Consider the following 26,825-nt stretch of genomic DNA (forward strand, 5'->3'; position numbering starts at 1 on the left):
ACAACAGGAAGGGATTCCTATTACTACAGTCACGTGGTTTCTTGCAATGTAAAGAATACCCTGAGGGATAACATACTGGCTGATAACTCTTTTTTTTTTTCTTTCAAAAACAACATTTCTTCAGCATGTACGTATAAGATATTCAAAAATCACAACAATAAGAAGCAAAATATACAAGGAGGTTTAGCACCAATAGAATTCAATTATATGCAACTTTCATTATTAGAAGATTCATCTCTTGAAGAGTGTGGAATGCACATTTTAACTAGATAACTGAGGACTCAAACGGACGTCATTAAAACTTAACTTGCTGCATAGGCAGTAGAACACAGGATGACATGGAGTGTACAGCTGTGGCAATAAAAATAGGATGAACTGTTATAAAACAATGATATGGTCATGTAATTATCACATGATAATTTTTGTCAAATATTGCATTTCAATAATTCTAGTTACCAGAAATTATATCTAAATAAAAAAAAAATATAGGAATGCTCTATTTAGTGTTACACTTCTTTAACTCCCAGAAGGCGGGCAGCTGAATCAGCAGACTCAAGCATTTCATCAATTATTTTTGAATCGTGAATGTCCAAAAGCCTTTGAATCAAATCTGTATCATCGGCATCTTTATGTGCAGTTTCTTTATTACTAGATGAAACAGATGTTCTGAGGTCAACAGAACCATCTGCTGTGCCATGATGAGATTTTGAAGAAGACCCGAGGGTGCTTTTACTGGGAAGGAGATACAAGAGAGAGTTCTTAACCTGTTTCTTTGGATATGACTTTTTTAGATCTGTTAATTTTTCCTTTTTATTTATTAATGAAAAATTAAGCTGACTAGCTTCCTGGGAACAACAATTTTGAGATAGATTTTCCTGACTGTTTGAATGGGAATCCTTTAAATGTATTTCCATATGTTTTTGTAAATCAGAAGAAGAATGTAAATACTGGAAGCAAATAACACATATAATACTTGAATTGAGCATATCATTTTGCAATACGGAATCGGGATTGGTGTTAACATCAAGTTTATCCTGTTCATCTTCAGGTATCAAATTTACATCAAAGCTTCCAATTTCAGCAATCTGAGGATTTATAAGATGTTGGTTCTTTAAATGATCTAAACAATGCTGTCTATTTGTAAAAGTGTCATTGCATATGTGACACTGATAAATAAGACTGGAATGCTCTTCTGTATGGGAACCAAGTTCTTTAGCACTGCCAAAACTTTTGTCACAGCTCTGACAAAAAAATCGATAAAACTGTTCTGAATGTTGTTCTCCGTTTTCAGAAAGGTCTGGATTTTGCGAAAAATCTGATATGTTATCTGAATCGGTCTCAGCAAGTTCTAAAAGTTCAATTTCACTCATTTTTGAACTCCTTCCAATAAAACGCTTTGCCCAATGTTTCAAATAATAATGCTTTTTCAAATTTCCTTGGGTCGAAAAAGTGCTGCTTGGACACAAATTACATTTGTAAGGCCTTTCAGGAACACTGCGAGTAGTTGTATCTCCATTACGGCCATGTTTGCGCACTAAGTGTCTTTCACAGTTTGATTTTGTGGTAAACCAAATGGGACACCTTGGACACTTAAAAGGTTTTTGTCCAGTATGTGTTAAAATATGCCGACGAAGAGAACTTGACCACGGAAACTTCCTTGAGCAAAATGGACAAAAGACACTGTTTGGAGATTCAGTGTATGAACTTCGTTTTTTACTATTACTACCAGTAACAGTATTGCTGCTAGGGAAAGCCTCGTTGTTACAATCAGAAATTGTGTTATCATTACTTGCATTTCTTGTTGTGTTATTTGATTCTGAATCTCCTGCTGTTAAATACTGCTTGAATTCTTGGGAATTTGCTGTATGTATAACTGAAGAAACACTAGCTAAATCAGCCAGAGTCTCTGGTTCTTCACCATCACTGCTGAAATTAGATGCAACAAGTTGTTCTGGACTATTGTCTGGATTGGGTTCAGAAGTATTTTTAATTTTTTCACTCTTGTGACTGAGATCAACTGACTGATAGCTGGAGACAGGAATTTCTTCTTTATCTAATGAATGTTGCATATATGCTAGTTGTACAGGATTTTCTAATGAGGTGTCAAGGGGTCTTTCATTACCTTGTGCAAATTGAGAACTAACTTTGCTACTGAGAACTTCCCTAAGTGCATCTCTAGTTTTACTGGATAGTGTTTGTATGCTAGGTTTTTGTACAGCAGGTGTAAGTGAAGGTATGAAATTACGACTACGAGTTGGTCTTGCAAATTCAGGATGTTTTCGCTTAATATGTCTTTCCATATTTGATTTTAAAGTAAACCTTGCAGAACAATATATACATACAAATGGTCGATGATGAGGAGAAAGCCTGTCATTTACAAATTTAAATGTCATTTTGTATGCATCATGCTTGTTTTCAGAGGAGGAGGAGGCTGCAACTAAAGTTAGTTTATTTGTACTATCCTGTGATACATTTTCTCTTAATTCTGCATGACAGTTAGAAGACTTATTTGACAAGTCTAAAAAATGAGCATCTGTTGAAGGAGGTCTTGAAATAGTATAGATACTAGCTGGTTTTGACTGCATTCTTAATATTCCAGGAGTGGAAGATTTCATACTCAAATCTATGGCATGAACAGCTAAATCTAATGGTTCTTCTTGAAGAATATTTGATTGAGCAAGACTAACTAAACCCTGAACTGCACTATCAATGTCTTCAGAATTAGTAAAATTATGATTTTCATCTGTTTTAAATTTTTCTTGAGGTTTTAGAGTTAAATTTAAAGGCTCAGAAGAATTATTATTACTGTCAAAAGAACTTTTTGGAGGACTTTCGTCTGTTAATATAAGTGATTCCTGATCTGATACATCACTTTGTACATTGGGTGATACTGCATTTCTGATTTTATCTTTCATATCAGGATGTTGTTTCAAAACATGTCTGATGCAATTATTTTTTGTTGAAAATCCCAGTTTGCAAATATTACAGCAGAATGGCTTTCTGTTGCAACTATTATGTAAAGATCGAAGATGGTGTCTGAGTACTCTGTTGAATTTAAAATCCACACTGCAGTATTTGCATACAGTCTCAGTACTATTTACTTCAGATGGAAGGATATCTGAAGTTTTCTGTTCCATATTTGGATTATATTGCATAGAACTTCTTATTTCTTGTTTTGAAAGTTTTTTGTGCCTCTTTCTTACATGGCGCTCACAGTTGGCTTTAGTAGTGAAGGCATATTTGCAGATAGCACACTGAAAAGGTCTTTCACCATTATGTGTTCTCAGGTGGCGTATCAAGGTACTCTTATCTAGACTTTTATAAGAACACATGTGGCAAGAATAGGTGGCACCTCCTTGAGTGTGGGATCGGTTATGTCGTTTAAGTGCATTAGCACTTCGGAATGACTGCTTACAAACTTGACAGAAAAATTCACCATTTTCATCATTTGAACGGCTACCATCGACTTCATCGGAATCTGTTCCTTTGTTAGAACGATGATTAGAGTCATCTTTGGACGGAGTTTCTGGGCTGGCATTAGCTGAATCTGCAACAAGAGGTGATTCTGGCAAGAATGATGATGTAGATGAAGTTCTTTGTATTGGAGATGATGGGGATACTACTGAAGGAGAAGAATTAATATTAGGTATAACAGGGGTTTTAGAAGTTAGGGAGATAATTGACTGTATATCTGCAAAATCACTGCTTGAAGTTTCTGATTCTAGTCGCTTTACAACTTTTTCATGCTTTCCATGTATAAAATAAGAAAAATTTTCAAAGTTTTCTTCCCTAGGTTTGTTTGGTTGCAGTCTTGACAGCAGTGTATATTGTGATGACTTGGTTTGTAGTTCAAGTAATGCCAGAAAATCTTCTTTCTTTGATTGAAGTTCTCCATTAGCTTTAACTTCTTGTACTTTACCCTCATTCTGCGAACAGTGTTCTGCAGATCGATGTTTTAATTGGTGCACCTGAAGGAATGCTGGTGCTTGAAAATCACAGCTGCAGCTTGGACAGTATGTTCCTATTTTATCAGTATGTACAACCTTGTGTAGATGCAGAGCACTTCCACAAGGAAATGCTTTCAGGCACCTTGGACATTCAAAATTATGAAAGGCACTACTTGGACGTCTACTGTTGTGCTCACAGAATGACTTAGCAATTAAAGAAAACTTTTCGGCTGAAAATTCTACAAATGCTAATTCTTTGAAACCAGCTGGTGTTGATTCAGTTGGGGCAGTGTCAAAACTTTCCTCTTTTACACGATTGCATTTATGTGTTGTAAACTCTGAATAATTACTTAAAATTTCTCCACATTTCTGACAACGTATTGGATCATTAGGATGGGTTTCCATGTGTGTCTGAAGGCCATAGTTACAGAGGAATGTTTTACCACAGACAGGACAATGCAACTGATCTTGTTCTTCTGAAAAACTTTCTGACTTCTTTGTTAATGATGTGTTATCAAAAGTTAAGCTCAACTTACGTTTTACAGAATTCTTTGGCTTATTTTCTTTTATTCTAATGGTTTCACTGGTATCATCACTTTCACTATGTGTGCGCATATGTCGATGCATATTCCCATTTGTTGTAAATGCCATGTCACATAACTTGCATTTGAAAGGCCTCTCACCAGAATGCACAAGCATGTGTCGATCCAAGGAGCTTGCTGAACTCAGTGTTTTACCACAAAGAACACAAGTGTGAGATTGACTGCTTGGATGATACTGTTTAATGTGAACTGTTAAGAACTGAGGAGATTCTACTTCCTTTTCACAGATTGGGCATATGTGGGAGGATTCCAGCTGAGCTTGAGTAGCTTCATTCTAAGAACAAAAAAGCAAAAGAAAAAATAACTCAAATTAAGATGTATTTCAGATAAAAGACAGGCTATATTAGATATATACCAATAGTAATACTAATATATAAAATCCACTTCATTATGGTGAACAAACAATCCATGGCCATGGTTTTTATTATGTATATTTTTAAATCTCTAATATTATATATATATATATATATATATATATATATATATATATATATATATATACACACAGGGTGTTCGGGATAAATTTGACAGTTTCGTAAGGAAAAAGAAAATCTTCTTTGTATCTATTAAATTTAATGAATTGACAAAAAAACATTACAGGCAGAGTTAATTACAATACTATCAACAAGATTTACTCAAAATAACCACCATTAGCATCGATCACAGCTTCAATTCTGCTGCGGAACCTCGAACAAGCTGATGCTACAGTCTCCCTGGGAAGGGCCGCAAAAACTGTTTTAATTTTATCCATTAACTGGGCTTTTGTATTACTGGAAGTGCGATTGGTGTCTTTTTCAACTGCACCCCATACAAAATAATCCATGGGGTTAAGGTCTGGGGAGTTTGGAGGCCAAACATTTGGACTGGTGAAGTCGTAGAAATTTTCAGACAACCATTTTTGACTTTTCCCAGAGGTGTGGCAAGGGGCCGAATCCTGCTGCCATACATACGGCCTACCATTGGCTACCCTTGTTATCCAGGGCTTGACTACAGTTAGCAACTCCACGAACAAAGCCCGAATTCCAATGTCAGGGTTCTTCAACACCTGTTCCTGCAGATTTGCGAGGAATTCTGCTGTACGAATGCAATCAGATCGTCTGCTAGGGATCTTTCTTCTTGCTACATCCTCGTAGTCACCATTGCAAGTCTCTAGTTCATGCCTGATTGTTTTTACTGTATTCAGGGAGCATTGGGCAGCAGTCGTAATATCCTTATTTTGATGGCGGGCACGAATCATCATGATACAAGTTATTCTCTTCCATGATTCAGGTGGGTTCCAGCTATCCATCCTTTCTGACATCTTGTATATGAATGAAGAAGGGTCCAAACTTTTAAATGAAGAGAAGTGTGTGTTAATACATGTAACTTACGGAAAAATATAATTAATTATAAATATGTCAAATTTATCCCGAACACCCTGTATATATATATATTTTTTTTTTATTTTAAAAAACATAGATTTAATGACTAAATGATGGAATAAATATATATTCCATCATTGGCTTTAACAGGCACTTAAGCGCCCATAGCCTTCCAGGTATCCTTGGATTTCCTAACCATAATATGAGGATAAGGCGGTTTTCCCTATGCCTACAAGTATTCTTGTCTATAAATTGCATGTATTCTACTGGCCAGTTTGCCTGTTCTGAGGGACGAAAACCCGAAGTTTTCTGGAGACCCCCCCTCCCCCTCTATGAGACCAGCTAACTCACCTTTAGTCGAAAGAGACCAGATAAGGATTCCTCACGTCACTGAAGATCCTTTCCAAACAAAGGGCTTCATCTATACCGACTGAACTATGGAGACTCTCTCTTTCATATATATATATATATATATATATATATATATATATATTTTTTTTTTTTTGTACAATGTGGCTCTGATTTCATGTACTATCTAAATTTTATGAATTTGTTTGTTCTCTAATGATAATAACACACTGAGCATTTTCAAACATTGTGATGTTTAGAATCTACTAATTCTTAACAAAGCTATTTTTCATTAATGTGCCTGTCTGTAGCAGGTGTGACACCTTTTGGCTACTTGTATATGGAAATATGACTCTTGCATTACTTCAACCTTCTGGATCACCATTTTAATCATCTTATGCTTTTTGGTTCGATCAAGTATTTGACTGTATATATGTAAAGTTTTTTATATTTTAGTAAGTACTATAATTCAGAAAACTTTTAAGTGCAAATTTTTTGCTTCTTATGCTGGTAGATCGATTTGATCCACGGGATATTTATATTGGGTTCTAAGCACCACCTCTCAAACTTTATTCTAACAAGATTATTACTACTTATTAAACATGACAAAACCTCTAAATGAAGAGATTAAACATGACAAAACCTCCATATTCGAAGAGGTATACAGAGAATTTCTAAGATTAGGAAAATTACTGAGCGACAACTGGCCAGGGAAAGTAAAGCTGTTCGATACATTCCCCTCCCCCCCTACAGCAGTCACAGATGACAGGATGGATGATTTAAATAACGAAAGTATGCTGACACAATCAGAATTAGGACACTCCACAAATCTAGAGGATGCTGCATCCCAAGATAGCATTCAGCAGTCTTTGGAAACCAACACAGAATTCCAAATTGTCAAAAAGAAGAGGAAAATCTCCTCTACTGTAGACGCACCCAAAACAGTAGAGATAGAACTAGATAATGAACCTAAAGAAAGGGTACCTGCAGTTGTCTTAAGGGCCAAAGAGCACTGGACCTCCGTTACATCTCTGCACTGAAATTTTCAAATATCACCTTCACGAACGCTACAAACACGGAAGATCTCCAATTTAGCCCAATTAAAGTCGGCCGAATGCAGGGAGTTGATAAAACACCCTACCCTCTAATTCTAGTGGAAATAAGTAAAGACCAAAAACACATATACAATCTCCAGACCATCTGTGATCTAGTCATAAAAGTAGAGGCATTAAAGCATAAAGCAATGTCACAGATTCCAAAAATTTGGGCACGCACAACAATGCTGCAAGGCTGAATTTTGTTGCGTGAAATGTGGTGGCAAACATGCAACAAATGAATGCCAAAAACCCTGCACACAACCAGCAAAGTGTGCAAATTGTGGGCTCACACCCTGCAAACTATAGGGGCTGCATAGCATTTCCTCAAAACCAAAAGACACAACTCAAAACCAGCAAACCTATACAAGAATGTACGTCCTCCCATCAATCCACAATCTCCACAACAGGTGGAAGATTGTATGCTGAAGTTACAAGACCAACCTACCTAAAAGACCCAAAACCAAACCAATCACAGCAAACCAAGAAACCTATCCTACTGAACATAACAAATCACATAGGTGAAATGCTTGCTGAACTCTGGCAAACCAACCCAACTCAAGAAGCCAAGGATATCATCTTAAGGCATACACAGTCACTCCTTGTTGAAATCCTTAATGGATAAACCTAATAGAAAACCTAAATCACTACAGATTGTTAGCTGGAATGCAAACGGTCTATCCAACAAATTACAGGATTTTGCAGCAGAAACCCAAGCAGACATCATCCTCATAAATGAATCACATCTTCGTCCAAGTGACAAGATCAGAATTAACAGTTATAGCACTTACTGTACAGACAGATCCTATGCCAGAGGAGGCACCACCATCTTTGTCAAAAGAAACATAAAACATAATTCAATAGCTGAACCCCAAATAGAACATATGGAAACCACGGGATTTGAAATATATATGGACAACACAAGCAGCAGCATCAGGATATATGCAGCCTACAACTCCCCAAATAAAAAACTCCTTGAATCTGACTTAGATGTGATACTAAATACAAGCAGAGCAGTGATCATAGCTGGAGATTTTAATGCCAAACATTCAGTCTGGAATAGCAGAAACTCAAATATCAACAGAAGAATACTCAACTCTTATACCACCTCATGAAATATAACAGTGATAGGACCCACTACGGAGCAACCGGACGTCCTGATGTATTAAAAAACATAGCGCACAGCTATCAAATACAAGCAGTCAACGACTTAAGTTCTGATCACAACCCCATCATGTTACAACTAGGCACCATACAAGATCTAACGGAAAACACCACCACATTTATAAACTGGAAACAACTTCCCTCAGCCTTCCAGGAAAACCTTGGCCCAGTGCCACATATGACATCCACTGAAGATATAGAAAAAGCAGTGAAAACTCTTGAAAAACAACTACTGACAGTGATAACACAGGTAACAAATATAACCAAATGTACATCACCAAACTCCCAGAGGATATAAAACGTCTTATCCAAGAGAAAAACAGATTAAGAAGACAATATCAGGGAACAATATCAGGAATCATTGTCAAGGTCTTAGAGAAATTAGTCAAGAAAAGAATACAGGATTGGATAGATGAAAATGGGATATTGTATGGGGGACAACATGGTTTTGTGAAGGGTAGATCACGCCTCAGTAACTTGCTCACGTTTTATAACACAGTGACGGCTGAATTGGATAGAGGTAATGGGTTTACAGTAATACTACTGGACCTTGCCAAGGCTTTTGATAGGATACCACATAGAACCCTAATCAGTAAACTGGAGCAGATGGGGATAGATATAGGGTTGGTGAGATGGATAGGAGGGCAGTTGAAGGAGAGATACCAGAGAGTGGTTTATTCAGGAGTGGAGTCTAAAAGACGGCTTGTGACTAGTGGAGTGCCACAGGGCTCTGTTCTTGGACCACTGCTTTTCAATTTGTTCATCAGTGATATAGGAAAGGATTTGAGAGGAAGTGTTCACTTGTTTGCTGATGATGCAAAGTTGGGTAGAGCAATTATGAGTGCACAGGATGTCAAAATTTTACAGGATGATTTGGATAGTTTGGAGGACTGGGCTAGGAAAAATGGATGTCAATTTAATGTGCCAAAGTGTAAGGTTATGCACTTTGGGGTGAAAAGAATAGCAGCAGTATATCGCATTGGTGGAACCATACTCCAGGAGATTGATGAGGCCAGGGATTTGGGAGTGTTGGTGGATAGGGAATTGAAGTTTAGGGCGGCACATTGCAAAAGTGACTAAAACAGCTCACCAAATCACTTGGCTTCTGAAAAATACTTTATCATGAAGAGACAAACAAGTTGTTGTTCCTGTGTATCGAGCCTTGATCAGACCCCATCTGGACTACTGTGCCCAGTTATGGGCACCAGGGTTTCTTCATGATGGGGAGGAAGTGGAGAGGATCCAGAGATGAGTGACCAAGATGATAGCAGGTCTGTGGAATGAACCTTATGAGAATAGGTTGAAGATTTGTGGGTTGCAGAAATTGGTCGATAGGCGAAGTAGGGGTGATATGATTGAGACATTCAAATTACTGAAGGGTTTCTATAAGATTGATCCAGAAGATATTTTTGAAAATATGACTGGTGGTGGGAGGACTAGGGGCCCATGAATGGAAGCTGGGCAAGAGCATGGTTGACAAGGGTGTTAGAGCTAGGTTTTTTACTTGGAGAGTAGTGAATGAGTGGAATAAGCTTCCAGAGTCTGTTGTGGGTGCTACGACCGTGAATGAGTTCAAGGCAAGGTATGATAGATACTGTGTGAATGTCGAATAGTTGTTCTTGACATGATGTTAGGGGCCTCCCTCGATGAGTCTGTCGACTCCTTGGAGTTGCCCAGAACAATAATAATAATAATAATAACAATGGATCCAGTGGATAAACAAGCAGTTAATAGAGCACAAACCAGGTTCGGTATGCCCTAAAGCAGGCATGGGCAACCTTTCCTAGTTTGGGGGCCAGATTATCATTCTGTTTCCGAGTCAAGGACCAGACCAAATTATTAAATAAAATAAATTAATATTAAATGAATTAAAACAAGTTGCTACTTCATATTTCATTTATTTATAATATAATGCTTTGGTATAAAACTCTACATAAATTTTATAATATAATGAACGACATAACAATTTAATGTGAAGATTGGCCTTGTACTTCAACTACGAGACTATCAATATTGACGTTAATATTACTTAAGGATAATCGCATAGAATTTGAGGTTTTCGTCCGTTATTCTTGTCCGAATTTTTGATTTATTGTATTTCATCCTCGAAAAAACTGTTCACACACATATGTGCTGCCGAATAGACAAATGATTTTTCTTGAAATGGCGCATAAATTTGTATATTTTTCTTCCGCCAAATAAAATTTATAAAATCCATCAAAGCAAATGTTGTTAAATTGTGATTTTAGCACTAAATCCGCCTGAAGCTCAATAAGTTCCATCTATAAGTTTTCTGGCACATTATTTACATCAGCTCCATCGGATGAGCAAATATAGCGAATGTGGAGTCTTTGTTTTTGAAGTCGGCAAACCTTGTATCAAATTGCTCTATTAGTGCCTTCAGTTCATCTCCATAACAATTATAAGGGATATTTTTATGAGTTGCTAGAGTAGGAAAATGATAACAATTTTTAGCTCTTATCTGACTTTCCAACAATCTTAGTTTATTACAAAAAGCTTTGACATGTTCATGCAGTTCATGAACCAGTTGTCCTTGTTTTTGCAATTTAAGATTCAGTTTGGTTAGGTATCCAGTGACATCTACAAGGAATGCCAAATCACACACCCACTCATCATCTTTTACTTGGTTAATTGCATTTCCTTTTATGTCCATAAAATCTGCAATGTCTTGTCTCAGATCATAAAATAGTTTTAACATTTTACCTTTACTCAACCACCTCACTACACAATAAAAAGACACATCTTCATAATCCGAAAATAGGTCTGCCAAATACTTAAATTGGCGGTGATTAAGTGCACGTGACTTAATAAAGTTAATACTGGCTACTACAACTTCCATAACATTTGTGAATTTAATCGATTTTGCACACAGATTTTGTTGGTGGATAAAATGCAGTGAAAATTTGTTAAATTTTCCAGATGGATCTGTAGTTCTATTGCTCTTTCATGAACTATTCCAATAAATCCCTTCTGTGCACCAACCATTGCAGGGGCTCCATCAATGCATATGCCAGATAGTGAACTCCATTTAAGCCCAAATCTCTCGAAGACTGTGTTGACTGTTCCAAATATATAATCAGCGGTAGTTGTTCCTTTTAATGGCCGAAGCGCCAATAGTTCTTCTGTGATGTTGAAATCCGCATCAACTCCTCGAATAAATATTGCTAGTTGTACTATATCGGAGGCATTAGTGCTGTCAGCCAAAGCAACTGAAAATGCTTCCAATCTAGCAGTCTTTTCTTTTAAACTTTTTTTGATATCATCAGCCATAATTTCTATTCATCAGACAACAGTACGTCTCGACAAACGAATATTCTCAAAGTCTTTTTTCTTTTCAGGACTTATTATACTTGCAACATCCAGCAGACATTCTTTGATAAATTCTCCTTCACCAAATGACTTAGAATGCTTAGCGATTTTTTCACTCACCACAAAGCTGGCTTTGACAATGCTGTGGTGCTGCGTTCTTTGCTTGTTGAACATTTGCTGCTGGGTATCCAAGTTCTTCTTCAACTTCTACATTTCATCTTTTCATAGTTCTCCATCAATTTTTGGGTGATCCGCATGTCTCGAAGTAAAGTGTCTCTTCAAGTTGTATTCTTTGTTGGCAGATACGGATTCGTTGCCCAGCAAACATACAGGCAAACCTTTATTCAGAATAAAATAATAATCCTCCATCCAGTTGTCTTGAAATTGAGGATTCTCTGCATCTACTTTTCTTTTTTTTTTTGCAATAACCCCTGACATTGTCCCAAATTTATAAGCGATATTCAGAACCGTCAAACAAAACGGTCTTCTACACTGCAGGCACTGAACAGAACACAACATCAACGCAGGCACTGAACAGAACACAACATTAACGCAGGCACTGAACAAAGCACAACACCAACGCAAGTACCGAACTTGGTTGTGCAAAACATTGTTTTGCGCAAGTCATATGACGTCAGCTTAATGTGAGCTAGTAGAACACACCATATTTTCTCCCACCATGAATCAGACAAACTTCGCTGAAATAGATTAGGGCCGGATCGAAAGAAGTAGAGGGCCAGATCCAGCCATGGGTTGCCCATATGTGCCCTAAAGGATCACCGTAACCAACTTTGGAATAACAAAATACACCAATTAAACACAGAGGATCAGACATTATGGAGAATGATGAGATCACTTCATTCAAAGCGTTATACACTTCCTCCAATCCAAGGTGAATATAGAGTCACCTACAAAGATGAGGAAAAAGCAGAAGCATTTGCAGACAGCTTAGAAAAACAATGCAGCCCCACTTATATCAACACAGATATAAACTTCCTAAGAAAAATCCACACCCAAGTGCATAAAATAACTCAAAACGCCTCATTCCAAGCCAACAACAAATCCATGTCACCAACAGAAATATATGAGATCGTAAGAAAACTAAATAACAAAAAGGCTCTGGGTCCGGATGGAATAACAAATAAGGTGCTCAATTTGCTCCCCCACATAGGGGGTTATGCATCTGGTAGCCATCACTAATGCAATCCTTCTGCTGAATTATTTCCCAGAGCGATGGAAACTTGCTGAAGTTTTACTAATTCCAAAACCTGGAAAAAATACACAGTTTCCTGAAACTTATAGACCGATCAGCCTTCTATCATGTGTAGGTAAGATAGCCGAACAGGCTATACTCACACGGGTTCAAGAGGCAGCAGATATCAACCATGTCATTCAAGATAAGCAATTCGGCTTTAGGAAATATCACTCCGCAACACTACAAATTTACAGAGTTGTCAAATATATCACTCAAGAGTATGAATGGCACCAACACTCTGGCGCAGTCTTCCTGGACATCACACAAGCATTTAATAGAATAAGGCATTATGGTCTAATTTTTAAGCTACACCAAGTTAGAATCCCATTACCACTAATTCTACTCATCAAATCCTACCTAAATAAATAACAGAAAATTTAAAATAAAACTCAATGGGATCAGATCCACAGAGAGGAGAATCACGGCTGGAGTCCCCCAAGGTTCTCTGCTATCTCCCCTACTCTTCTGCATATACATGGCAGATCTCCCCAAATTGTCCCCATCTATCACTGCTCTCTATCCTGATGACACAGATCCCTCGATCTACATCTGGCCACAAACAAGCTACAGAGAAGTCAATGAATTGGAGAATTGGTACACCAAATGACGTATCGCAATCAACTCAGGAAAAAGCTCTGCAGTACTTTTCATCAGGCGTAAAGCAGAACCGAATACAAGCATAAAAATGTTTGGTAAAATCATCCCTTGGTACAATCCTACTAAATATCTGGGAGTTCATCTTGATAAATGCCTAAATTTCAAGACACACATAGATAGTGTTGCCACTAAAGCAAGTCAGACCAGCACAGGTATATCCACTTTTGAATAGGAACAACTTCCTAAGCATAAGCAACAAAATTCTCCTCTACAAATCAATGATCAGACCGCAACTAACTTACGCATCTCCAACCTGGGGACACAGCTAAAAGAAACATCAACATATTACAGATGATCCAGAACAAATGCCTAAGAATGACATTTAATGCCCTTTAGTTCATCAGAATGCAGTTGCAGGAGTTAGAATAGGTGATGATTTGGGGAAATGGTTTAAAATAAGCAGAGGTACTAGACAGGGAGACCCAATATCACCAAGCATTATCATCGCACATTTAGAAAGAGCAATGGACAAACTGAAGGAAGATGCCAAAGGAATATCCGTACACTGAATGAGAATTAACAATCTGAGATTTGCAGATGACGTTGTTATTATTGAAGAAGATGAAAGAGAACTACAAAAAGCACTGAAACTGTTAAACGAGGAAGGGAAGAGATTTGGACTTGTTATGAACTTGGAAAAAACAAAGACAATGGTATTTGGTGAGAAGAACATGAAACAAAAGATACAAGTGGATAGAACTGATATAAAAAATGTAGAACAATTCACATATTTGGGAAGTAAACTGACATATGACTTGGACTGTAAAAAAGAAATAAAGATCAGGATTGCAAAGGGAAGAATAAATCTGAAGGCCATGGATAACATCTGGAAAAGTAAAGTGATCAAACAAAACTAAGAGTATTAGAAATATGCATCTTCAGCGGTGTACTGTATGGATCTGAAACGTGGGTAATAAATAAGGAATCAAGAAAAAGAATTTTGGCATTTGAAAGAACTTGTTACAGGAAAATTCTAAGAATAGGATGGGTACAGAAAATCACCAATGAAGAGCTCTATCAGAAGATACAACCAAAACAGAATCTAATACAGAAGATTATAAAATGGAAGCTGCAATTATTTGGACACATCTGTAGAATGATTGAGGACCGGAAGATACAGACATTTATGTTTGGTATTTTGGATGGTTTAAACAGAAGAGGTAGACCATACAGAGAATGGATAGATGATATAAAAGACTGGTGTGGAATGGGTGTATAAAAACTGCGACAGTGTGCACTAGTCAAAGAAAGGTGGAAGAAGATAGTGAAGCAGGCATCGGACATCAACGGGCAGGGAGCCCATGGTTCGTGATGATGATGAATTCATCAGATACCTCCAGTTACACCAAGAAGCCAATCTTCCAGATATCAAGACCTACATGATAGGCATTGCAGAGAAATTCTTCACAATCAAGATAATCACCCAAATCAGCTAATTCGACAGGCAGCAGATTACAAACCCTCAGATCACTTCAAACATAGAAGACTGAAATCCTCCATTGCAAGGAGAAAGCTGATACAGCCTACAATGCTCACAATGAGTGGGTAAATTACCCACAATAATCCCATCATCCACAAACTAAAATGCAGATGAAGGGATGAAGAGTCAAGGACTTAGTCCATCAACCAAAGAAGTTCCAAGTTCCTTCTGGGTCTGCCACTGATGAGACCTCAATAAGTTCCAAGAAGGAACTTGGCTCAGTGACCCTGACCCAAGTTTCTTCTGGGTCAGGGTCACTACCCAGACTGGTTTTGACCAGTCTGGGTAGTGACCCTTCCCATAATGCATAGTATTATACCTTAAGGAGATGTACTTTGCATTTTGGGATACTAAGGCAAGCAGCCTCCAAATGCAAGTTACCCAGTCGTGAAGTTACTTCATGTGCAAACTTTATCTTGGTTTACACTTTATCCAAGTGTAAACAAACTTTGTTTGTTTACACTTGGATAAAGGATTAAACCAAGAATATAATTTCTTGGCATCTTTAACTTATACTACTACTACTCTCTAAGCAAAAAATTTACTCAGGCTCTTGTACTAAATTTGTACTAAATTTATAACACATTTTTTGTGTAACATAATTTATTAGTATTCTGACAAATTTATGTCAATGTTTGGCTGTATCATGAAAATTTCTTCATATACAGGTAAAATTGTAGTTCATCCTTAGCTTTTGGCCACCAGTGTACATTGGCACTATCTTAGACTTCTTATATCTCTTCCATAACCTCTTTTTCACCTGCAGTTCCTGTTTGATACTGTTTGTCATCCACTTTACATCAATTGTGTTCTCCTTTTCACTTGCAGTATACAACTTGCTGTTGTTGCTAAATATTCCTTCACCAGACCCTAAGCACTGATGATATCTTATCCTTCCAATTCCTTCATGGAGCTGCCCCAAGCTGATTTCTAAGATTATTATAATCACCAGCCTTATAATTCCACATACATTTCTTTCTCTTTGATACTCCTGCATGTCTATTCATCTTCCAAGTCACATGGTCACTCTCTTTCTCTCTCTCTCTCTCTCTCTCTCCCTCCCTCCCTCCCTCCCTCCAAGGGGGGGGGGTGAGGAAGAGATGGCATCTTAGTTATACAGTACTCCACCCCCCATTATTTGCGGGGGATAAGTTCCAAGACCCCCATACACACACACACACGGATACCTGAAACCCACAGATAGTACCGAACCCTATATATACTTATGTTTTTTCCTATACATACATACATACATACCTATGATAAAGTTTAATTTATAAATAGGCACAGTAAGAGATTCACAACAATAACTACAATAATAAAATGAGTAATTATAACAGTATACTGCAATAAAAGTTATATGAATTTGAATGGAATCTTAGCAACCTCAGCGTATGTTTTTTATTATTATTATTATTTATTTATTTATTATTTTATCAAGTCGAGAACTTTCACCTTTTCATTTAAAAGGAAGCGTTTTATGGCTTCTCTTTGGCATAACCGAATTGCCAGCATTTTGCAACTCTTGCACTTTGGGGACATTATTAAGTAAAATAAGAGTTACTTGAAACAAGCACTGCGATAGTCGATCTGATAACCAAAACAGCTACTAAGTGACTAACGGGCAGGTAGTGTATACAGTAAGCGTGGATACACGTTCTGGGCAGGATGGTGTGAGATTTCATCATATTACTTAGAACAGTGTGCAATTTAAAACTTATAAACTGTTTATTACTAAAAGAAAGAGCCATAAGGCTTCATTTTAGTGACGTAAAATTACATAAGCCAAGTGGATACCAGATCCAACATTATTTCAAAGCCAAATGTTTGTAGAAACTATGAAAGTTACGCACTAAAGTAGTGCATAGTGCAAGCTAAGGCAACTCGGAAATGCTGAGGAATATATTCTCATAAGTGCTCAGGTCAACTTATGAGCCTTTCATAGTTTCAACAAACATTCGGCTTTGAAATAATGTTGGATCTGGTATCCAGTTTGCCTATGTAATTATAAATTGTTTATTTTTAGAATTTTTCATTCAATATTTTCAGACAGGTTAACCGCAGATATGGGGGGGGGACGGTAATTAGATATTCTGATGCTATGACCAAATCCAAAACTTTGAACCTCATGTTCCTTCTACTACATTTTGCCTAAGACATTTGTCCCTCCAGAATTCCTGAAATGTTTTTCTTCCCAATTTATACTACTGTAGTTAAAATTTCCCATAACAATCATTCCTTTTGCACTCGCCAAACTCCTCTGCCAAAACATCTCCTGCTCTTCACCTCTATGATAGGTATAGGAACAATGATAGTACCTTGGCGATTCTTTATTATCTGGAATAAAGGAGATCAATTGGTGTTGCTAATAGCCTCAGCCTGTCCAAAGATTATTGGAATCGCTGAGGTATGGTTGACGAAAGATGATATACTGACAGGAATAGAAGTAGGTACAGGATAGGAAGGGCAAATGCAGCGATGGAATACTGCTTATGATAAGTGATGAGTAAATGTCATAGCTATAAGCTATGACATTTCACTAAATATCCTGAAATATCCTAATTAGTGCTGCTGCTATTCAAATCCTCCACTCTGAGAGGACACAACTCATCACTTATCATAAGCAGTATTCCATCGCTGCATTTGCCCTTCCTATCCTGTACCTACTTCTATTCCTGTCAGTATATCATCTTTCGTCAACCATACCTCAGTGATTCCAATAATCTTTGGACAGGCTGAGGCTATTAGCAACACCAATTGATCTCCTTTATTCCAGATAATAAAGAACCGCCAAGGTACTATCATTGTTCCTATACCTATCATTATAACTATAAATTCACACATATGCCACAGTAATGAAATTTTTAATAATTTGTAAATATTTTGTCTTAAGTATCATAAGACATCATCAGTACAGTTATTAAACAGCAATAGGAATTACATTAAAAAAAAACACATTAGTGTGCATGCTTACATTGGAATCCCTTTATTACAGTAGCATGTTTAATGATTAAAAACTATTGGGCTGTAATTAAATTAAATAAAAATATAACTGATAAATTTATTTTATACAATTGAGGATAGCAATTTCCCAGACTTTTGGGATAGTGAGACACTCATTATGGTTAAGATTAGGTCTGTGATGTAAGGCTTCAGCACTTTCTTTATACAAACACTCATGTTTATAAATGGATCTATGTAGTAGCTTGGTGTATTGCCATTGGATCCTGTTTGGCGTTTTCAATTCCATGTTGCATGAGACTAGATTTGTGAGGTTCGATAAGATGGATGTGGTCTTGATGTTCAGAGATGTGTTTATTTTCAGATCTTCCTGTTTGTCCATAGTAAGCCAAGTTACAAGAACATAGCATTTTGTATACGGCAGATAGCATCAGTGCAGGGGCGAATGCTGGTCTTGAAATTCACGTTTGCTCTTGTTATTATTCAGAGAATGAGAGGTGTGATTGAAATCTGATTAGCAGAATAATGAATTACTGACCATTTAAAACTATATATTTAGAAATGTATGTACATTTAATGATACAAATACAACATTTATTTTACAAATGATATTCTATCTTTTTCAATTTAGCTACTTGAATACAAATTCTACCCTACGGTTCTTCTTTATGAACTGATCAATAACATCGTCATAAAAAGTTGGTTGTAACTTAATTTTCCCAAGCAACATGTACACTTGTGAAGCTGGCTGAAACTCACTAGCTAGAGCTACTTTGACTGCGTATGGCCGGTCAGCATGAAATCACAGTGCTGCAGCGAGGACCTGGAAGCTCCCACAACCGAGGAAGCCAAGGTAGCTTTGACTAGACGAGCAAGCATCGGCCTTCGATACACAACGCAAAACTCAATTATTGCTGCGCAAGCTTAAGACGTCTTCTGTCTACAAAAATAAAAGCCTAAATGGAATGCTTATAAATGCATGCATTTATTAACAAATAAATATTACTTCTTTCTCAAGTAATGAGCTTGCACAGCAAGCATGGAGAATTCGCCCTGCATCAGTGGTGAGAGTTTGTATTTCTTCATAATTTTTGGCAAACATTTAGAGATACCTTTGATATATGGTATAGGAGTCCTATGGGTTTCCTGTCTGGGTTGATGTGTAGGAAAGTGGCTAATAATTTTGGGGTTGTTATTGGATTATATCCATTTAGCAAGGCTGTATCTTTAATAATTTCCAATTTTTGTTTTAAAGATTCTTCAGAGGTACAAAATTTGTGTGCTCTGGATAACCAAAGATTTTATGATGCCGTATTTTTGAGATGGATGGTAAGCCAATATATTATGGATATATCGACCTGTAAAAGTTGGTTTTCGACAGACAGAAGTGGAAATGGAACCATTTTGTTTATGTTGGATATGTACATCGAGGAAGGAAATACCTTGTGATGATTCTTTTTCTAGTGTGAATTGATGTGAGGATGTAGGTTTTTGATATTATCTAGAAATTAGTAAAGTTCTTGTTCCATGTGACTCCAGACTTCAAAGACATCATCAACATATCATAGCCATATTGTTGGTTTTGGTTCAAGAGCGAAAATTCTATCTTCCAGGTGTTCAAGAAAAAAGTTGGCCAAGTAGGTGATAATGGTGAGCCCATTGCTGTTTCTTCCTCTTGCAAATCTGGTCTTGTATAACATGGAGTTGAAAATGCCAACCACAGGATCCAGTGGCAACACACCAAGTTACTACATAGATCCATATATAAACATGAGCGTTTGTATAACGAGTGCTGAAGCCTTACATCACAGACCCAACCTTAACTGTAATGACTGTCTCACTATCCTAAAAGTCTGAAAAATTGTTATCCTCAACTGTATAAAATAAATTTATCACTTATATTTTAATTTAATTACAGCCCAATAATTTTTAATTTCTGTCCTCTTCTCCTTAAACATGCTACTGTATACATAGAGGGATTCCAATGAAAGCATGTGCACTAATGTGTTTTTTTGAATGTAATTCCTATTGTTGTTTAATAACGAAGGTGAGTTAGCCGATCTCATATGGAGGTAGCAGGGTTTTTTCTCCCGGAAACTCGGGTTTTTCATCCCGCATACATACAAATCGGCCCTTCAGAACACACGCAATTTACAGACAAAAATTACTAGTTGTGGTGGTGTTGGAAGTGAGAGGTAGATGGTGTTGATGGAGATGATTCGTAGTAGAGGTTAGGTGTAGAGACAGTTGTAGATGTCCTCCCACGATGAGTCTTCGGACTCCTTGGAGGTATCAGGAATAATAATAATAATAATAATAATAATAACTGTACTGATGATGTCTTATGATTCTTAAGACGAAATATTTACATATTATTAAAAAGTTAATTACTGTGGCATATGTGTGAATTTATAGTTATATAGAGAAACTTGTGGAGTATTCATAAGAAAAACCTATCATTATCCCCTCCAAACTCCACTGGATTCAGCATTACATGATGTATTCCTCTTCTCCTATTCCCATAAGAGGTCATCCCTGTTACCATCCACCCTGATAATTCTAGTTTCCCTGCATAAACACACTGACTTGTTCAGAGAACAACATTCTCTCCAGATGCCTATGTCAGCAAGCCATCTCTCGTATACAGTTCCTTTCTGTCCTCAAATGCTCTCCATGCATCCACATAATCCAAGTCTCTCTCTTTTTACCCATTATGGCTATGACACTATTCATCATTAATGCTCTTCTCCCTGCTCTGTGATCTTTCACCTCACTTAACTGCCTTAGTCTATGTATCGTTCCTCCAGATAGACACTCATCTGGCATCCTATCTTGCACACCATAGATCATCAATTCACCATACATCCAACCACTTACTACTCTGTTTCTTCCTTCCTCACCTGTTATATATGACTGATATTATATATTACCAATGGATTGCATATGAATGGATTTGGAGTTAAGCATGTGGAGAAAGTGTTGTCTGGAAAAAGCACAAAATCAGAGAACTTTGGGCTATTTGGAGGAGGGAGATGCAAACGAGCATGTGTACAGGCATTCTTGAGGTGAGTAAGCGTGAGAATTAGCATAATAAAAGAATAATGAATTTACTTTCTAGGTTGCAAATCTCGATGGGATAATAATTAAAAGATGCAGGGTAATTTTGGAGACCCAAAAGGTATGTTATTTTAGAGTTACAATCAATGCAGCTAAGGCCATAGTGCCAGCATATTATCTTCCTTTAAATGTGTATATTCTTTTGACAGTTTACCTGTTTTATGGGATGAAAAACTTAAAAAGTTCCTAGAAGGAAAAACCCTGTTACCTCCATATTAAATTGGCTAACTCACCTTCAGTAAAAAGTCCTCATAAAGGATATTCATGACCTATGTGGGATTTGAATCTAGGTTTTGGCAATCAAAGAAAATTATGAAAATTTACTTAACTACAGTCTCTAAACTTAAGGGTATTATTGGCCAGGCATAGTGAGGAGCTTTTGGCACTAGCTAATTTGACTTATTTGCCAAATTTGTTAATTAACTTATTTGTTAATTTGCCAAAGATTGTAGGCATTAGTTGAGATAGATGATGGATAAGGATATAATTATAGAGATAGAATATAAGAGGCATTTTTCTGGGAGGAGTGAGAGTACAGGGCAGGAGGAGGGGTGCTGCTAATGATAGGAGAACTGCAACAATGGGAACTAAAGTACAGCAAGAAGAAAGGATCAATAGGAGGAAGGTGAAATATTGGCTTAATAATCTAATTATCCAAATAAATTTAATTAGCTAATTATCTCTAGATGTATGTTTTCTCCACTAAAACCAACAAGACCCTTTTAGTAACTTAAATGTTTCTATCATATCCACTCTTTTCTGCCTACCAACTAACTTTTGTAACCCACAAACTCTCATCATTTGAAGCATCCTACAGACTATTCATTATCTTGTCACTCGCCTCTGGATCCTCTCAACCACTTCATCATTACCAAGATACCCAAGTGACCAGACCTGAGCACAGCAATGCAGATGTAGCCACATAAAGGCCTTACAAAGAGGAATGATCAAATTCCTTATCTCTTTTTGCTAGTGTTAACCAAATAATCCTATGAGCTTCATTGGCCACCTTAGCTATATGTCCTCTGTACTTCAACTCCATCTACCAACACAGTTAAATCCTTAGCTTCTTCAATTTCCTACAGTACAATTTTATCCATGTGGTACATAGCTTGTAATCTTTTCTTCCCAAAATGCATAAGTTTACACTTTTCTACATTAAATCGCATCCATTATCTTTTGCCCAAACTGTCAGCCCTTATCCATTAGATATTAGACATTTAGTGGAAACAAATGAAAGTGTGCAAAAGAATAGAATGAAAGAAAAAGGATAAATTAGGTGATGAGCGATTCGAGAATAGCATAGTATGGAGATTCCGTGGTTAGAGGATTGGTTAATGAGAGAGTCCATACGGTTTGTATCTGAGAGAGAGAGAATGAGCAAGAAAATTCATGCTTTGGACATGAGGAGAAAACGAACAAGAGAATTAATGGTAGTTGTGTGCCCAAGTAATTTAAGTGGGCATAAGGTGAATATAAGGACAAATATCAGGAGGTTATTGAGAAGAGTGAAAGCACACACTGACAGCCTTTCCCAGTATAGTGGGAAAGGCTGTCAGCGTATTGCTGATTTATGACAATCATGAGTTGAGATAGAGAGTCAGAATCGTGAATGGAATACTAGCAGAACTGTGTGAGGAGAGGGGAGTGCAGTTCGTGCATGTATGGCATGTGCACGATGATCAGCACATTTATTTGAGTGATGAATGGAATTATACAGATGTGATGAATTGCATTTGAATGGTTTCAGAGTGAGTACACTGGAGAAAGCATTGCTAGATGGAAGTGGAATGTGTGATGCAAGCAAGAGATCAGAAGTAAGAAAAGTAAGTAGGAGAAACGGGAATAGTAGTGAATGTATGAAAGTGAAATATCAGGAGAGTGGTATTGAAGAGTCAGAAGTGCTTGGTAATGGAAACAACAGTAGTGTGAGAGATAAAGAGAAAATAGTAATGCAAGAGGAACAGAGAAAGTGGGGGGAAGAGGGGGGTGGAAAGGGAGACATGGCATAGGGAGAGTGGATGTTGGAAGTAGCAGTGAATGTATGTATGGGAGATGATCAGCACAGAAATGGAAGAGATCAGGATGTGAGAGGGGAAGTTGAGACTGAGCAAATATGTGTGGTGAATGGTGATAAAGATGATTGGACAAGGGCAGGTGCAGTGGGAAAATCGCAACCAACAAGTGGCTTGGGTAGGATTGGTTATAGACCTAGTGAACTGCTGTTTATTTACAAATGCCAGAGGTATCAGAATATGAGAGACACAATGGTTTCACTGACTGAATTTATTGTGGCCCCAAAATCATTGGAATAAGTGAAACATGGTTGAATGAAGATGATATCCTAATGGGAATTGAAATAGAAGGATACAGTGTTTTTCTGCAAGGATAAAAAGGACACAAAATAAGTGGGAGTGCTGCTGATGATAGCAGGGGAATTATTTCCATATAAGGTAGACAAAGAAGAGGGAAACAGTGGCAATGGTTATGAGGCAGTGTGGTGTGAGGTGGAGGTTGACAGGAAGACATATTTAGTTGGATGTTGCTATAGACCAGGGAATGTAGAGGTTAGTGATGAAGAAATGTATAAACAACTTGGATTAGTGAACAAAGGAAGGATAATTATTGTGGTCAATTTTAATTATGGCAGTACAGATTGGAACGAAGAGATAGCATTTGGGAATAAGAAAAATGAATTTCTTGAGAGACAACTATCTCAGGCAGCACGTAAAGGAAGGCACATGAGGCTCGAGAGCAGATATTTGATCATTCTGATCTGAATGACCAATCTGATCATTTCATCAGAGGCTGTAATTGTGAGTGAGATTTCACACTTTCCTCCAGCTGGTGAGAGTGATCATGAAATGATCACTTCGGTTGTGGCTAGCCATATGCAGACATCTGTGAGGAAAGGATATATGTGGAAGCACAAGGCTGGTATTTATGACAAGCTTAGGACACAGCTTGGAGTTACAGCATGGGATTAGGAGTTCAGCTGTAAGGAAATAAATGCTGCTTGGGAACTGACAAAGAAATACATACGAGATGGAATCAAAAAGTTTCAAGACTAGTTTTGTAACACGCCAACAGATGGCAGCACGCAGCACACAGCTCCATGCACAGTCACAGGGAGCACCGACCTTCATAAGTCAGTGTGCCAAAAAACATTGTCCTGTGTGCATCGGGAGCTGTGCAACTGGTGCTATTCTGACCACATGCATTACCACGTCCGCGATTTCATCATGGACAGCACGTTAGAACAAAGAGTGAATGTGAAATTTTGCGTGAAACTGGGAAAATCTGCCACAGAGATGTTTGACGTGATTTGGCAAGTTCATGGTGATGCTGCAATGAGTCGTTCGAGGTGTTTTAAGTGGCATGCGTGCTTCAAGAGCAGAAGAACATCACTGGAAGACAACGAGAGATCAGGAAGACCTTCAACGTGCTCAATCCCCGAAAATATCAAATCATTCGGCAACTAGTGCATGAGGATCGTCGGAGAACACTCCGCAACATTGCTGCCATTGTTGGTGGGTCATACGGAACAGTCCAGGCAATCCTCACGTATGATTTGAACATGTGCCATGTTGCTGCCAAGTTTGTCCCCAGGCTGCTGACCCAGGAGCAGAAGGAACACCGTGTCGAAGTCTGCCAAGAACTCCGTCAGCATGCTGTGGATGACCCGTCCTTCATGTCGAGTATCATTACCAGTGACGAACCTTGGGTGTAAGGGTATGACCCTGAGATGAAGCAACAGTCTTCACAGTGGAAGAGCCCATCATCTCCATGACTGAAAAAGGCGAGGCAGGTCCGCAGCTCGACCAAGTGCATGCTCATTGTCTTTTTCGACATTCAGCATTGCGCATCGAGAATTCGTCCCCAGGGGCCAGACCATCAATAGCGAGTTCTACTGCCAAGTTTTATGGCGTCTGAGGGAGGACATTCAACGAAAGCGACTGGATCTGTGGTGTGCGAAAAACTGGATGCTCCACAACAACAATGCACCCTGTCACCGAGCTCTCCTCACACGTGAGTTTCTCGCCGGAAACAACATGATCTCACTTCTGCACCTACCCCACTTGCCAGATTTGGCTTCTGCAGACTTTGCCCTCTTCACAAAGATGAAGATCCAGCTCAAAGGTCGCCATTTTGACACCGTTGCAGAGATCCAGCGCAAATCGCAGAAGGTGCTTGACATGCTTTGAAAAGAAGACGACTAGGACACATTCCAGAAGAGACAGGAATGCTGGGAACACTGTATTGCTATGCAAGGGGACTATTTTGAAGGTGATAGGGTGTAAACATAGATAAATAAAGTAATTTCTCATAAACAGAGCTAGTCTCAAAACTTTTAATACCACCTCGTAATTTCTTTCTATTTCTGATAAAGAAATACATCCTTTCTTTCGTGCTTACACGGTGATTAGAATACATTATCAAAAATTATGGAGACAGCTACCGTGTTAGAACAAAACTTTAGTTTAATATAAACCAAAATGAATACTCGACGTTTCGGCCATCATATCAAGGTCATCATCTGGAGCGTAAACATATATACAAAGAAACAAGATGCACTACAATTTACTTGGTTGCTACATTTACTGACCAACCGTTACAACAATTATCGGCCTGACCTCTGGTGAGGAAAAAACGTTTTTAAGCGTTTATATTTATATCTATCTATCTATCTATATATATATATATATACAAAAACATGTTGCTCTCCAGCCCAATTTAATTTTGTAACCTAATAGATAATAATAATAATAGGACTCTAGCTTTGATGTAGTAAAGGGTTTTTTTCCCCTCACCAGAGGTCAGGCCAATAATTGTTGTAATGATTGGTCAGCAACTTTAGCAAACCATGTAGATTGTAGTGCAGCTTGTTTCTTTGTATACTGTATATATGTGTGTATGCTCCAGATGATGACCTTGATATGAAAGTCTAAACATAGAGTGTTTATTTTGGTTTATATTAAACTAAAGTTTTGCTCTAACACGGTAGTTGTCTCCATAATTTTTGATAACATAACAGCATCAGTGTGTGAATATATTCTAAAGATCAAAAGGCTGAATAAGGTAGGAGTAAAATGAATGCATGAGACGCTTAAGCATGAAATCTGGAAGAAGAAGAAGAAGATGGCATTTTTGGAGGTAGTACAAGATGAATAATGGTAACAATCAGTTACATTTAGAGTATAAAGAACAAGCCAGGAGAGTGACTCAGTAAGGACAGCAAAAGTGCAGTATGAGTAGAAATTGGTAAATCAGGAAAAGAAAAACCCTAGAGAGTTTTTTTTTTTTTAGATATGTGCCAAGTCGAAGGAAGAACAATTATGGTAAGATGATGTTAAAGGATGAAAATGGTAGAATTATAACTGTTATAGAAGACATTGTTGAGGTATTCAGAAATCAATTTATAATTTCATCCTCATCAGGTGAAATCATTCGAAACTTAAGTGTAGAGGACATAGGAGAGGATGGCTTAATTGTGAGTGAGCAGGAGGTA

General features: G+C 37.6%; 1 protein-coding gene across 1 annotated transcript in view; it reads right to left on the reverse strand.

The window, feature by feature from the left end:
• Window positions 1-506: 506 nt before the first annotated feature.
• Window positions 507-26,825, reverse strand: part of LOC150103181 (uncharacterized) — a 71,602-nt gene continuing 45,283 nt past the window's right edge. Inside the window, exons 5-6 of the mRNA XM_090398121.1 lie at window positions 2,145-4,823; window positions 507-2,000 (exon numbers count right to left, since the gene is read on the reverse strand). Coding sequence (XP_090254247.1) covers window positions 507-2,000; window positions 2,145-4,823 — 4,173 coding nt within the window. The remainder of the gene's footprint in view (window positions 2,001-2,144; window positions 4,824-26,825) is intronic.

The sequence above is a fragment of the Typopeltis vanoorti genome, chromosome 9, assembly GCF_054136105.1.
Source record: "Typopeltis vanoorti isolate ZY-2024b chromosome 9, IOZ_Tvanoo_1.0, whole genome shotgun sequence".
Lineage (NCBI taxonomy): Eukaryota > Metazoa > Arthropoda > Arachnida > Uropygi > Thelyphonidae > Typopeltis > Typopeltis vanoorti.